Below are 14,604 nucleotides of genomic sequence, written 5' to 3' on the forward strand. Positions count from 1 at the left end.
CTTGTTAGGTAGCATCAGGTTAGGGTGCTCATCTGGAGGGTTGTTGCCTCCTGACTGGATAAACAGCTTCCTGTGACCTCTGACTCAGTGCAGGCATACTAACACACTCAGCCATCTGTTCACCACAGATTCCATCCAGTTCTGTTGCGTCGCCCGTAGTAAAGAGACCTCAGGGGACGCCACCAGCTCCACTGCACAAAAACTGACCCAACACACAACTGCATCCTGACATTTAACATAACATTATAAAGCGACAGCGATTCAGGTGCACTCATAGCACGTCCTCAAGCTGTTCCCATTTATCTGTAGTTTCCTCTGTTCTGCAACAAGCAGCAGATACAAACACATTTTGTATACAGCAGGCAGAAAGATTCTTCAGTTTTCTCGGTACTGGTGTGATGTTTTATTTACAACTCTCTGCCCAAAGCATTCACTCAAACATTGATAAAAGCTAAACCCTGCAATCCAGTGCAGTTACTCACGAATGTATCTTGAAAGGTCGTAAATTATTAATCAGTGCCTGATAATACATATATTATAGTATTGTGCAACAAAAGCTCAAATTAAAAAAGTATTAAATGCTCCAGAGTTGAAAAAAGTTGCAATTTTGATGCCTGAAGCTGAATTTGTTCTTAGTGAGGAAGAAATTGGCTCTCTTTGACATATTACCAAAAATTACATAATTGTCTTGTCGTTTGAGCTCCATTCTGTGAAAACAGAATTTTCTCACAGGGGGAATGTGTCGACTATTGTGTGACTGGTCAGAACTTTGTTTTGGGCGTGTTTATGCATAGAAGCAGGTGAACTACAATGTTAACATTTCACTTCAAGTGCTCCGCCGAGGAGCAGCTACAACTACTTCTTTACTAACGTTCTAGAGAAACTGACAGATTCACACCAGCCCTGTTTAGTCTGCTTTAATCAAACTCTAAGTCCCGTTTGTTTGGGGAAGTGTGAATGCACAACTGAACTCTGATTTGGACCAAAAAAAGCTGACTCTGGTCCACCTGCAAACCTAGGTTTCGGTGCGGTTGAAGGAAACTCTGGTGCGGTTCCATTGCATGTGTGAACTCCTAGCGGGCCAGAGATCTCTCCAAAAGCAGGAAGCGGACTATAATGCAGGGCATTCTGAGTAATAATTTTAATAAAGTTAATCATATCTTGTAAATACATCGCTCGATGTCTATATAATGTGGGCGTCACTGCTGTGAAGTTGGACGCACTCCTGTTCGGTAAACGCTGCCTCACATGGAGCCGCCTCAGCCGCTTTGTGTGGAAAAACAACGTTCTCCATGGTTCCACCTCATCTTCCACTCACGCTGAGCTCATTGTTGAAGAATATGAAGATAAAAAATAAATCCTACAGCCACTAAAATCTGACGTCACTCCATGATTTGTTTACATTTTGTGAAGAAGGAAGTTGCGATTCGTGTCTTCTGAGGTTTTTGTGTTGATTCCTTCAGTGGGTCTTGGTGCAGCGCCGCCACAGGCGACGGGGGGACAGGTAGTTCCTTTGACAAAGTGCAGTGTGAATGTGAACCGCACCAGCTGAAAATGTAAACAAATCTTGCAATTTTGGTTACCAATCGAACCAAGTCTACCCAACTGTCAGCTGTGAATACAGCCTTAAGAGTATCAACAAGTCTCTTTTTAATATGTGTCTTGCTCTAGCAGAGTTAACACATAGTATTTACATTTCTGGCTTTTCAATGCTGACGTAAGAGGGACCACCCCCAGTGGGTGTGACCAAGGTTTCTATAAACATAGTTTGAACAAGTGATTTGCTGCTATTTTGAATAGACTCAAGGCCACAGACAGGCTCTGAGTCTGTAAATCTGAAAATAAACATTAAACTGAGAACTCCATCAGTTTTCTGCGTATTATTAAGGCTATCAGTTTGAACAATTCTTTACAGATAAGTCATATAAATCGTATAGTTAAAAAAAAGTGAAATGGGAGGAGACAGTGCAGAGACACAGGCGGCTCTCAGACTGCCACTCACTGTCAAACCAAGATTTAAATTTATCATACCAAACATTTTTGTCTTCAGCGCATAGAAGAAGCTTGTATTTTTCTCTAAAGGAGTGAATAGGGGAATAGGTGCATATGAGAAATAATGAAGTAGAATAAGTTGACGGCTGTCCCCACAGCAGCTGTATGACATCTATGCAGCACGCAGATGCATTAAACTCACCACACAATCAGCCAATCAACTCCTCTAATCAGTGATAACTGGTCTACATTTGTATAGGGCTCTTATGGCACAAACACATTCCACCAGATCTTTTGAGTCTATTTAAATCACACAAAGATGAGAGGTTTGCAAGCAACTGCCGTTAAGTAGATAAGAGGACACAAAGGCAGGATAAGGAATCTAAAAGCATCTTTCAGTAACTGAGCTGGGATATCATGACTAAAACACAAGCAGGCAAAAAGACAAAGCAGAGCACTAGGGATGTCCCGATCAGATACTCAGTATCGGTATCGGTGGCAGATATGGCCATTTTTTGAAAATTGGGTAGAATCGGATTTAGTCATGTGATCGGGCCGATCCAGTTTTCACAACAGTTTTCAGCATCATCATGCTTTACAGCTGCCGTTAAGAAGTCAAGACGCACACAAGTATGCAACCATGTCCACAATGTGGGAACACTTTTCAATGGAAAACAACGATGCTGAAACTGCATCTTGCAAAATCTGCAAACTGGATGTTTCTTGTTGTGGGAACAGCAGGGCTCGCTTTAATACTACCAACCTTGTCACTTGGAAAGAAATAAAACTATAAAGCTATCGGATCGGTATCGGAAAGAATAATCATTTTAAAAAAATCGGATTGTATCAGGAGCCAAAAAATCTGGAACGGGACATCCCTACTGAGCACAGGATCTAGCAACAAACTCAGCAGGACAATAAGGATATGTTGCATACATCTGTTGAGACATATCATCAGTGAGAGTACCTGGTGTTTGTCGGGGGGGTTAAGTTTTTCAACATCAGACCTCCTCTCCCAGGCAACCTTATCGGGAGTGATCAATTTCCAGCTCGTGTCTAAAAGCATTAATCTACTTCCTGTCCGTCATGATCCACAACCAGCTTGAGGCCTTCTTTGCATCCTCTGATGTTTTTTTATTTTCGACACACAAACTCGCACCACTGTCAAAAATGTAAATATAAAAATCACCCACCTTCGAGTTTCAGCAGTGGGCAATAAAGAAACCAACAGTTTTATGTGCCAAGAGACTAACAATGAACTGAAAGCATGAAAACTGAGCTAAACCCTGTTACAAAACAGAAAAAAACCCAAATAACGACAGCGACACTGGGTTTAGTTTAAACTCCAAACTGAGAAAATTGGAATCAAGCCATCAATCCTCAAACTGCTGGATGATTTAACCATTCTACTCACAGATACCATCAGCAGCAGATATCTACATTAACTTGTGTAATGTGACGTTCTGAAAGACTCTGCTTTCCATCCCTCCTCCTCCCTCCATGCTCCCTCCTCCCCTCACATCCTCCTCCCATCCTCCCTCTCTGTGGTTCTCCAGGCAGCAACAGCGTTGTCTGGGTGTGATTATCTGTCCTCAGTGTGCGATCACACAGGATTTCTTGGTACATATTCTGCACGGCAAGAGTGAACAAATTCTTGAATGCAAGTAAAAGCACCGAAGCTATTTTCACAGGCAGACACAAAAAAGCGAACACAATCACAAGCTTTAAAATGACAGATGATGCATTTGTTCTTTAAGGTCAGTTGCTTCTTATCCTCATCGCACTCTTTTTATTCGGATCTGCTTTTGTTTTAAATGACGAGAACTTAGTTGAGTCTTCGCAGCTTTTAAAGACTCTCCGGCAGGTTTGTTTTACAAGAGAAAAACAACACATTAGTTTAATGAGATTGAAATAAGCAAGAGGCTGCCTATGTAAGCATCGTGTGAAAAATGACTTTACTTTGGGGACGCATGGGCAGAATACAGATGAGTGTTAAATTTATGTTTTCTATCTCTCTGCGTGTTTCTGTGGAAAGAGCTACGAGGTGCATGCAGAACAGAGCACCACGGTGCGCCACGAAAAATGAAAAATCGCTCACCCATTCAATCTAAATCTCACTGGGTCACTCACTGCGCTATATTTTCTTACGTGTTATGTTCCCAGATAAAGTACAAAAAAAAACTGCTGTGTTGTTTTGCCGGGCTTATTACTTAGTCATCTCTCCCAAACTGTCTGCATCCTCTGACGTTGCCAAATAGGCTCATGTTTTGCCAGCTCGGCTGCTCACAGCAAGGAGGCGGCCAAGTCAGAATTAATCATTTTTGTTTGGCGGAATCTGTAGTTCTCTCTTCCCGCCCTCCAAAAAAAAAAAAAAAAAAAAATCACTTACATAATGAGGCCATTCTAGGTTGAGCTGCATTATTCAGTAAAAACCCAGTGAATGAAGGTGAGAATAAGTTGAAAAGAACAATATGAAAGTAAAAAATATGCAGTGTTTGTATGATGAACAGCCGAGGAGCCTGAAGGATGCTGGAGCAGGAGTGTTCGATCACAGAACGTCGCCGTGCAGAGATGAAGAGGGAAACTTCAGAGGAAAATAAGGGGACAGCTGAGCTATCGGAATACCTTCTGTTATTGAGCTTTTCATCACTGAAGGTCACCTCTCCTGAGAGGGAGCAGGTTCGGAGACGCCGCTGGCTTGTAGCATAATGAATGTAGGATAATAAAGCAGCGGGCATGTATGAAGACTGTGGGTTGAACGGTCAGAGGAGCTGTCGCGACAAAATGAAGGTTTGACTGAGAGCTGAAGGAGAAGGGCTATAAACTCAGGAAAGCTTCCAGAGATAGAGATCAAAAGCTTGTGCTTGACACCCTGACTGACAGCTCAGCTGTGACTATAGTGTTTCCTGATGAGAGCTTTTAAAATCCGAATAAAAATATCCTTGCAGTAAACGAACACTGTGATTAGCTCGGACAGCGTAGGTGTAAAACGATTGGTACGTCAATAAAACGCAGCCAGTAATTCAGAATAACAACTGTGTAAACATCAATCAGCAATATTTTTTATATGTGCCGTTAAAATTTGACAAAAAGAGTAATGGAGCAACAGTGAAGCACAGGTTTTGTATGCAGAAGATGAAATAGTGTTTGACTGTTGACCACTTATCCCACAGCTTCTTGAACCTATAAGCAAAGCGACTGCGTTCAGAGAGGCTGCAGACTTATGCTGAGGCTCCCTGATGGAAGGGTTAACTCTGGGATGAGCTCGGACATTAACATGCCAGCTGTGTTCCACTTCAAACCTGCTCGAGGACCTTTTGTCGGTTCTCTCGCTCCCTCGTTTCCTGTCAAGCCCCACAAACACGTTTTAATAAAAAGCATATATTCACTTGTTAGGACGCTTGTTGCTCAAGGTGCCTTTTTCTTGCTGTGGTCACTGTTGCAGAGATAAATTTCTGTTTTTTTTTATTATTCCCGTGCCCTTAAGACTGCAGGATGAAACCAAATAAAGCAGAACCTCGGGAGAAATCCTCGGTGCACATTTGTATGCGGCGCCACATCGGATTGCGTTTCTATTTTCAGAAAGTTTGACTTTCTGGCAACAAAGAGAGCGGGAGAACGAAGAATGTCATCGCAATTACAACAACTAAGGCAGCGCAAATATAATTCTCAGCGTCAGTCCCTGGGCTTCAAAGCTTCCTGGGGCAGCAGATTTTCTTTGCTTATAAAATGTGCATGAAGCTGCATCTCGAGCTGTTGTGTTTTTTTTATTATTATTATTCAATTCAATAAAAAAATCATGGCTTAAAATTAAGTGTGTGCATAAATATTTTTAATACTGCATTTATTTGTTTCCAAAAAGTATGTTTTCATTTTATCATAACTTGTTCTACTCAAGACTTGACTAAAAAATGAATCAGTACCACTCTTATAATGCATTAAACAGGGTTTAGCGCCAACGCTCGCCTTCAGTTTTACAAAACAGACGAGGTTTGCTAAGAAATAGTAAAGTTCAAAAGCCCAGCAGCCAACACTGAGGTCATCACATCCAATTTAATGTATCCTCATTATCCTATCACTCAGAAGGCCTATCATCTGGTGTATTAAAGATGAGCAACAGCGACAATGGCACATAATCTGCCTCTAATGGAGGAACGGTGAGTAAAGGAGGCTTTTTGTGACATGGCTTTAAACACATTACCTGTGAGCTTGACAAACAACCAGAACTAAAAGCAACGGAGGCTGGAAACCAAGAACTGCATGTCCTACCAGTGCATATAGAGGGTAAAAACATCCCCAAGTGACTTTTTTAATGTTTTTCTTTTTGTGGCCTTAGGCAAAAGTAAAAAAAGAGGACTTGTATTCCTTGAATGAATATTGCTGAATGTCTTTTATGCCTGTTTTGGTCAAACCTTGTAGCTTAGCTTAAAGCACAACCTTGTGTGAGCTCTTTCAAGATTTATATCAATGTCAGTTACTTCTATAAAACAGAAACACAACATAACAGCAGCTCTAATTGGATCAAACGGCGTGGAAATAAGAGGGGTCTTAAATAGATTTAAAAGTCTTAACTGTCTCAGCGGTCGGTAAGGTAAACTGTTCTACGGAGTCGGAGCAGCAACTGCAAAAGTCTGATCACCTCTTTATTTTAGTTTGGATCTCAGAACGTGATTTAAGAAAAACTGGCTGGTTGACCGAAGTGATTTTTGGAAGTACAGAAGGGTGAGACCTTTTAATACTTTGAAAGCAAGCAATAAAATCTTTGAAAATCGAGAGGAAGTTGACGTTAGAGCTCTGAGAATGTGTTGAAGATGACTTTCAGTTATCACAGCAGAATTTGTTCAATATCTTTAAAAATAGAGCTGGGTATTAGTTCAACAACAATATACTGTATATTGTGATAAACACTTGATCAATATAGAATGCTGATAAATTTGATGAACCGCACGGCATTCTGGGGGATGTAACCAGAGGAAAAGCTTTAATCGCTCGACATCTCATGGCTCAGTTAAGCAGGGCTGGTGGCATCAACTAACTCACTCTTTGGTAAACTAGCAACAACTACATGAGTAACATGTAGCAGTTTTTTGTTATACCACCGTGCCTCAAATTGATTAGAACTAAAAAAAACGATGTGGAGTGAAAGGAGGAGTGCAACAGCTCAAGAGGAAATTGTGGATAATAGAAGAAAGGTCATGTCACAAGTTTGGCAGTATTCAGCCTTTTCTCTCCTGCTCCTTATCTCAAGTAGGTCAGATAAACAAACTAATCAATAATTATCTTTATCTGATGTGACACGGTTATGTTGGGATACACTTTTAAACCATAAGCTGCTTTAAAACAGATTCAGTCGTAGCTTTTTCCGTTAGCTTAGTGGTTGACCTGAATGGGGTTGACCCTAAAAGTTATTAGGTTATAGATTTACATAAAATAATTACTTTCTTATAGTTTCATTAAAAGAAGTCCAGTAGTTCATGAAATTGCTAATTTTACAGACAACAAACTGCACGTGCGCGCGCACACACACACACACACACACACACACACACACACACACACACACACACACCTATGCTTGTTCTTGAACCCGTGGGGACCTTCCATTGACTTTTAATCTTTTTTTTAAACTTTATAGCCAAACCCTGGTCCTATACCCTAAAATTAACCTCACAGGTACCTACCTGACCCTAAAACTAACCTAAACCTTGGTCCTAAACCTAACCCCACACCCGTAATTTGCATTTGGACCTGTGGGGACCTGGCATTGGTCCCCACGATTCACTTCGGTCCCCACGAGGCAGCCTTTTTTTTTGGTAAAAAAAAATACCCCACGTTGTAAGAACCCACACCCCCACACACACACACACACACACACACCACACAAAAGAAAGAACATTATCACCTTTTTGCCTTTAGTGACAAGCAATTAAAAGCAAATATTGCTTTAGATTTTAAATATTTCTACATGAATAAACTGACCTGCCTTTAACCTGAGTCGACACTCACAGTAAGGTCACTGCTCTAATGGTGCAAACAGACTCTGATTTCAGTTATACTCTTTTAATGAGTTTCAAATGAAGGATGAACTTCAATACATTACTTGGTGCATTAAACCTAACAATTTTTTTATTTTGCATTTTTCCCAATTTGCACCTCTCAAAACAGCTTTTAGTCAAACATCAACACATCAGGAAAATAAAGAAAAATAAAAACTAGGCTATAAGCAGGATCAGGACTTCTCTTTAGAAGTGGATGAATTTGAGAGCTGAATTATTTAATGTGTGTTTTTTGAGCAGATGTTTACCTAGCAGTGAGTAATTTCCATTTCTCTGAGTTGTCTGTTTGATCACCTTTCAACAACCTTTGGGCTACGGTTGTCTGCGCAGCTGCTTTCTAACCAAATAATGTGTCTGAAGTGAATTCACACAGTTCAAATGCCACGAATATAAGCAAGATATAGTCTTGAGATTGTGTATTTGTGTAATTATAGCTCAAGCAAAAAAAAAGAGTTTCACTTTAGGATATTTTATATTACAGTGGCTAAAGAAGAGCAGCAATTAAAAAGACAAGAAGTGCCTATAAAGCAAAAATTAGACTTTTAATGTAGAGGAATTGCATATTCATTACAAAAAATTACATAATTTCAACAATAGAATGTGGAACAAAGTGATCACTCAGATAAGATTATGATGCATCTTGATAATTTTATGTTTACTTTTTATTTAAAACGCAGCAGCGTTATTTCAGTGAGTCATACAGTAAATTATGTTGATCTATTGTGTTTAAAATTCGCTGGGGAGAAGGATATCTGGGTTTCTCTCCTGGACCTGTTGCCTCCACAACCCCGTTATGAAGTAGAAGATGCAGACGGAAATGCTCCGTTTTAAGGTCTCTGATCTTTTTCTTTAATCACCTCCTACTAAACAACTAAATGGTCAAAAATGTCCCTAAGGTGTATGAAAAACCCTTATTGTTAAACAGTAACATCAAACTAAAAGATCATAATGTGCCAGAATAAAACCGTGATGGCAGCTGAAGTTATACAAATCAGCTACTGATGATTTTACGACCTCAAAGAGATGATTATATGAATCACCCAGTTTTCAATTCAAAGCAATATGCTACTATTATTAGAGAGAATTGGCAATATCTCTTAGGAAAAGAAAAAGTCAAACTGTCTCTGTAATTCAGAAGACAGATCAATTTCACATATTGCTGCATTCTGTGGTCTGTCCTCAGCAAATATTGCCTCCTTGAGGAGATTGATTACCTCCACCTGTGTGTCACGCTGCATACTGAGCGCGGCTGCTTCAGTCATTCTGTGCAGCTCGGCCAGACGCAGCTGTGTGAACTCACATCGAGAAACGAACCATATTTGAAGCCTGAAGACATCAAAAGTCTAACTTTTCTACTCTGATTGTGACAGTTCTATAGAAAAATGGGCCCATCAGATTCTGACAGCAAAACTTTATGTTATTAGTATTAAAATAAACAAAAAAATGCATTACAATTTGATTTAATTTAAAAAAATGCAATTATTACTACTTTATTAGTTTGAAACAAAAATTGCAAATAAGATTAGAAATACTTTATTTTAAAGAATGTGATCTATAAGGGAAAATTGTTAAAACTTTAACTGAAACAAGTTTAATTTTCTAACTTCTCTAGTGCTGATAGTGACCCACACATGCCCTATCAGGTAATTTATACCTAATTAAAAGAGTGGGTAGGACTTGTTTATCTGTTATCGGCAAATGAATACACAACTGGAGAAGCACACAGCAAGTGGATTAGAGCCAAAATAAACAGTTTCCTTTGTTTTAGGTTAATGATGACACATGAACAGCGAGGATTAATGAGGTGCAAACAAAGATAAAGTTTATACAGTCTGGCTACTTGTTCAGTAGGATAAATAAATTGTTAACTTTCAATACTTTAAAACCATCTTTCATCAAATAAAGCAGGTTTGTTTTGTCTGCAGATTAAAAAATAAAGAAAAAGAGATAACCAGTCTACAGCTACTGTTGATATTATTCTGTAGCAATGAAGTAATAAAAGAGTGCTGCTGGAGTGGCGCACTTCACCAGTCATTACTGTTTTTGTGAGTGGTCTGTTAATGGGGNATCTGTAATGTAGCCACCGCATGTGACTGCAGGACCGGCGTCTTTAATCTCCACAGGACCAGATTGCACTTCTCCCGAACCTGAACCGTCATGATTAAAATCAGCCACTCCAGTTTATCAGAACCTCCGAGACGACCTTTACAAAGAGAGGCGTTGCTTTAGTAAACAAAAGCAAAACTCACAACTGACTGAGCTGTAATCAAAAAAAGTTGTAAATTTCACCTGTGGGTTTGTTCAGATTATGTGCTCATTTTATTTCTGCTAAATCAAAGATAAATTTCAGTCTTGGTAATTTGACTGATGAAGAACAGACTTGCACCATGAACGTGCATAAAATATCAACTGACTCTAAACCAGGGCTATTCAACTGGTGGCCCGCGGGCTGGATGTGGCCACCAAACAATTTAATTTAAAATTTTATACCTTAATTTAATATAAAAAAATTTTTTAATTATTTGTAAATTTATGAATCATTGCAACAAAATAAACAGATTCAAAAGGTAAAAAATAATACCAGCACACTGCCCCCCGGGGATCGCCGGCCCCTGAGCTGTTGGGTTTGAGTAACCGTGACCCCCAGAGTGATTTAGTTAAATAGACCTTCTCTAAACTGTGCATTATTTCATACACTTTGATCAAACTTCACCATTCTTCTTTTTCAAATGTCAGTTCTTTTAATCTGTCCTCATATGACCTGAGCTATAATTCAGGTTCTAGCTTTATTTGTCTTTGAATCTTCTGTAACAATTTAACAATGTCCGTCTCCAAATAAGGTGACAAGAATGGAACACAACGTTCAAGATGAGGTTTAATCAATTTTATACAAAATAAAAATGATGACTCCTTGTAAATTTTAGTTTGATCAGCCCTAATGCACAAAAAATAATAGCCTGTCAGCTATTAATCATTATAATAATCATAACAAGGACTTCTACTTCTTACATGCAAGGCCAAGGTGACAATGAAAAGTAAAAATAATAAAAAAAGGCACATGAAGGTGTCCTCTAATAATATTTAACCTTTGACTTTTTATACAAACTGTTTCCAATCTCTAAGAAAATCTTCCAGCCAACCATTTATTTTACAAACACATTCCTAATTTTATGTGTTTGTACAGTTTAATAATCTGGAATAAAACACAGAACTGAATATGGTTTTATTTGTACATTATCCTCCTAATTTACGACACTACATTATCTGTATGTTATTAAAGTTATTAAAGGCTTTGTGATTTTAATTGTTAAGTATTAATATAAAAATCACATTTGCTGAAATCTAACATTCACATTTTCTCCTGTAGTCAGTCATCACCTTTTTATCCACATAGTTTTGTAGCTCTGCTGTTTGCATAAATGACCGAAGACAGAAGGGAAAGTCTTTGCCCAGAAATACATCGTCTGCATTCGTCAGCTTCACTAGAAACCCTAAATTATCCATAAAGGAATAAATGTTAAATCCAGTTGGTGTCGAGACTTAAAGGAGGAAGAACAAAGATTTGGTATTCTGAGCCTGCGAAGCATGAATTTGACTTGAACTGGTGTTTTAGATGTGCATAAATAAGCCTAGACGCTGAACATTTAGCACTCTGTACTTGTCCTCAGGCAACAACAAGGAAGAACTGGATCCGTATTTCTCAGGAACTTTTTGTTTGTCTTCTGTTGATTATGTATTTTATGTATTTATGCTCGTCTGGAGTTCAACAACAAAATGTTCACCACAAGCAAGCAAGCAAGAATAACCTCTAATTCTTTTTCTTTTAATCTATGCCCTGCTTCACGTAGGCGTTTGTTTCTCCTGGAGTACTTTTTTATGCAGAAGACTGGACGCAGTAACCTTTTCAGTATTAACATGATCCCTGAGATTTCAGTGAGAGCTTGCATGATGCCAGAAATGCCTGGGAAAACAAATTACACCCACCTCTGCAGGCCTGTGCAGCTTTTAGCCCGTTTAACTCCCAAGTTTTCATTTCTTTTAAGCCCACACGTTTTGCTGCATGGCGGAGCGTCACCGCGTTTAGTGCACGCAACAAACAGACCAACAAATTCTCAAAGTGAGTCAACGGTTCTGAATCATCGTTTCTGCCAGCGAACCTCCACTCACTGCTGACTGAGTGCCATTTTCTACCATCTTCTAATCATGTGTTATTTACAGAGCAGTACTTGTTTCATGAACTGCAATTAATTCCAGTGATACAAACTCCCAGTCATGGGAACAAGTGACCCGCATGGTTAAGTGATTTATAAACTGAAAGAGCCAAGTGATTCGTGGTTTCTGCCTCTTTTAGAGCTCTCGCTAAGAGACTATAAACCGTTTTCTGCAAACAATCCCGAGATAAACGGAGAGATTATCACCTCCTGGATGCTACGGGACTTTAACATGAAGTGAAGTGACTGAAGAAGGTCAAGTAGCTTAAGATGAATAATTTTTTAATAAATAAAAAAGGTGGAAATGACAAGTGAACCAGGGAAGCACATCTTACTGTTGAATGATCGTCAAAAAAAAAAACACAACAAAAACTTTTTTATGAAGTTTTTCTCCAGGTTTTTTATGGAGCCAGTTTAACAGTTGGAATTTGTGTACAAATTACAGCATCATAAGAAGAAATCATCACATCCTTTAATGTTAACTATCCATTCGTAAAGCTTTAAAGGCCCTGCGACATGCCTATCCTTCAAATATAAAAAGGTCAAAGAAAACATCTTTATACCAAAGAAAATTGACATAATACATGTGATTTTACCCATTTTATCACATAACTGGCCTATTTCCTTTTCAACTTAGTTCAGCCAAAGTGAAACAGGAAGTGACATCAAAGGGGAACTCTTTAATAAAATAAACTCCCTGGTCTTTGTTAATTAAAACAATATTATTTAAACTTTAACTCTTCTTCATCTCTGATAGAAACTCAAAATAATCTAAAGAAACATCAGATTCTTCTCTACAGTCTATGTTGTTGGCTGTTGTAACAATGCTCTGTTTACATGCTGACATTCCCCTTTGACATCACTTCCTGTTACTTCATATGCAAATATCTCAACAACTGTTCATCTCAGCGGTGTGAAATTTCTTTTGCAATATGCTATCAATGCTCTCTTTTCAAAAATGCATTCATATTTATTACAAAAATTTGATGTCACAGGCACTTTAATAGTAGCTACACTCCATTTACAACCTGCCCACTACTGTCATCACTCAGTGGATAACACAATCACCCCAGGCAATTTGAACCTTTACTGTCTGACAGCAAGAAAAATGCACACCTCTTTGTGTTTCTGTGTGTGAGTGTGATCATAGCTCAGACTGTACCGTGAGACTGGTCCTCCATATGTCCCAGAGTTTCGATCTGCTCCACCAGGTCATTTGAGTTCCACTGACTCATGCCCAGAAGAATGGCGCTCTTCCCTTCCATAACATCTGCTGGGACACACACAAACACACACAGTTCACACATTTTACAAAAACTGATGCAAAAACAACAATTTTGTTCCCCAATTTGAATATTGACTATAATATAAATCCCTTTTGTTTTTGAAGCTTAAACCAAAACAACAAAAGGTCCTTTTATTTGAAATTACTTTTGCTCCACTCTTATTTCTTTTCTTTTTTTTGAGTGTGTTTGTTTTTCAGGACAGTTTGCACCTCCAAATTGGATCCCTTTGTATCTAACGCAGTGAAGATGGGTGTGGTTTTATTTAAATTTGGCCCGTCGAGCTGTTGCCTCGCTGTTTATGCCAAGTGCATACACAGCTCAACATGTGGCAAGTAAACAACGCCACAAAATGCCACATGGCAGACGACAACAGGGACGTGGCAGCATGCAGTATATTTCATACGGCCTGTAACGTCAGGGGGACTAGAAAAGACTATTGTGGTTCAATCTACACAGTTATTTATGATAAAAGAGGCATTAAAGCAAAAAAACAAAAATAAAATAGAAGAGCTTGTAAATACAGTGGGGAAAATAAGTATTTAGTCAGTCACCAATTGTGCAAGTTCTCCCACTTAAAAAGATGAGAGAGGCCTTTAATTGACATCATAGGTAGACCTCAACTATGAGAGACAAAATGTGAAAAAAAAATTGAGAAAATCATTTTGTCTGACTTTTAAAGAATTTTTTTGCAAATAATGGTGGAAAATAAGTATTTGGTCAGTCACCAATTGTGCAAGTTCTCCCACTTAAAAAGATGAGAGAGGCCTTTAATTGACATCATAGGTAGATCTCAACTATTAGAGACAAAATGTGAAAAAAAAATTGAGAAAATCATTTTGTCTGACTTTTAAAGAATTTTTTTGCAAATAATGGTGGAAAATAAGTATTTAGTCAGTCACCAATTGTGCAAGTTCTCCCACTTAAAAAGATGAGAGAGGCCTTTAATTGACATCATAGGTAGATCTCAACTATTAGAGACAAAATGTGAAAAAAATATTGAGAAAATCATTTTGTCTGACTTTTAAATAATTTTTTTGCAAATCCATCCATCCATCCATC

General features: G+C 38.6%; 1 protein-coding gene across 2 annotated transcripts in view; it reads right to left on the reverse strand.

Moving 5' to 3' along the window:
- LOC106527864 (membrane-associated phosphatidylinositol transfer protein 3) overlaps positions 1-14,604 on the reverse strand; it is an 88,817-nt gene that overhangs the window by 53,808 nt on the left and 20,405 nt on the right. The window contains exon 3 of one of the 2 annotated variants that reach the window (XM_014022877.1): positions 13,422-13,529. In XM_014022877.1, the coding sequence (XP_013878331.1) occupies positions 13,422-13,529 (108 nt within the window). Of the gene's footprint in view, positions 1-13,421; positions 13,533-14,604 lie in introns of both variants that reach the window. The other variant, XM_014022876.1, reaches the window with a different exon arrangement.

This window comes from Austrofundulus limnaeus, unplaced genomic scaffold (genome assembly GCF_001266775.1).
Source record: "Austrofundulus limnaeus strain Quisiro unplaced genomic scaffold, Austrofundulus_limnaeus-1.0 Scaffold345, whole genome shotgun sequence".
Taxonomy (NCBI): Eukaryota; Metazoa; Chordata; class Actinopteri; order Cyprinodontiformes; family Rivulidae; genus Austrofundulus; species Austrofundulus limnaeus.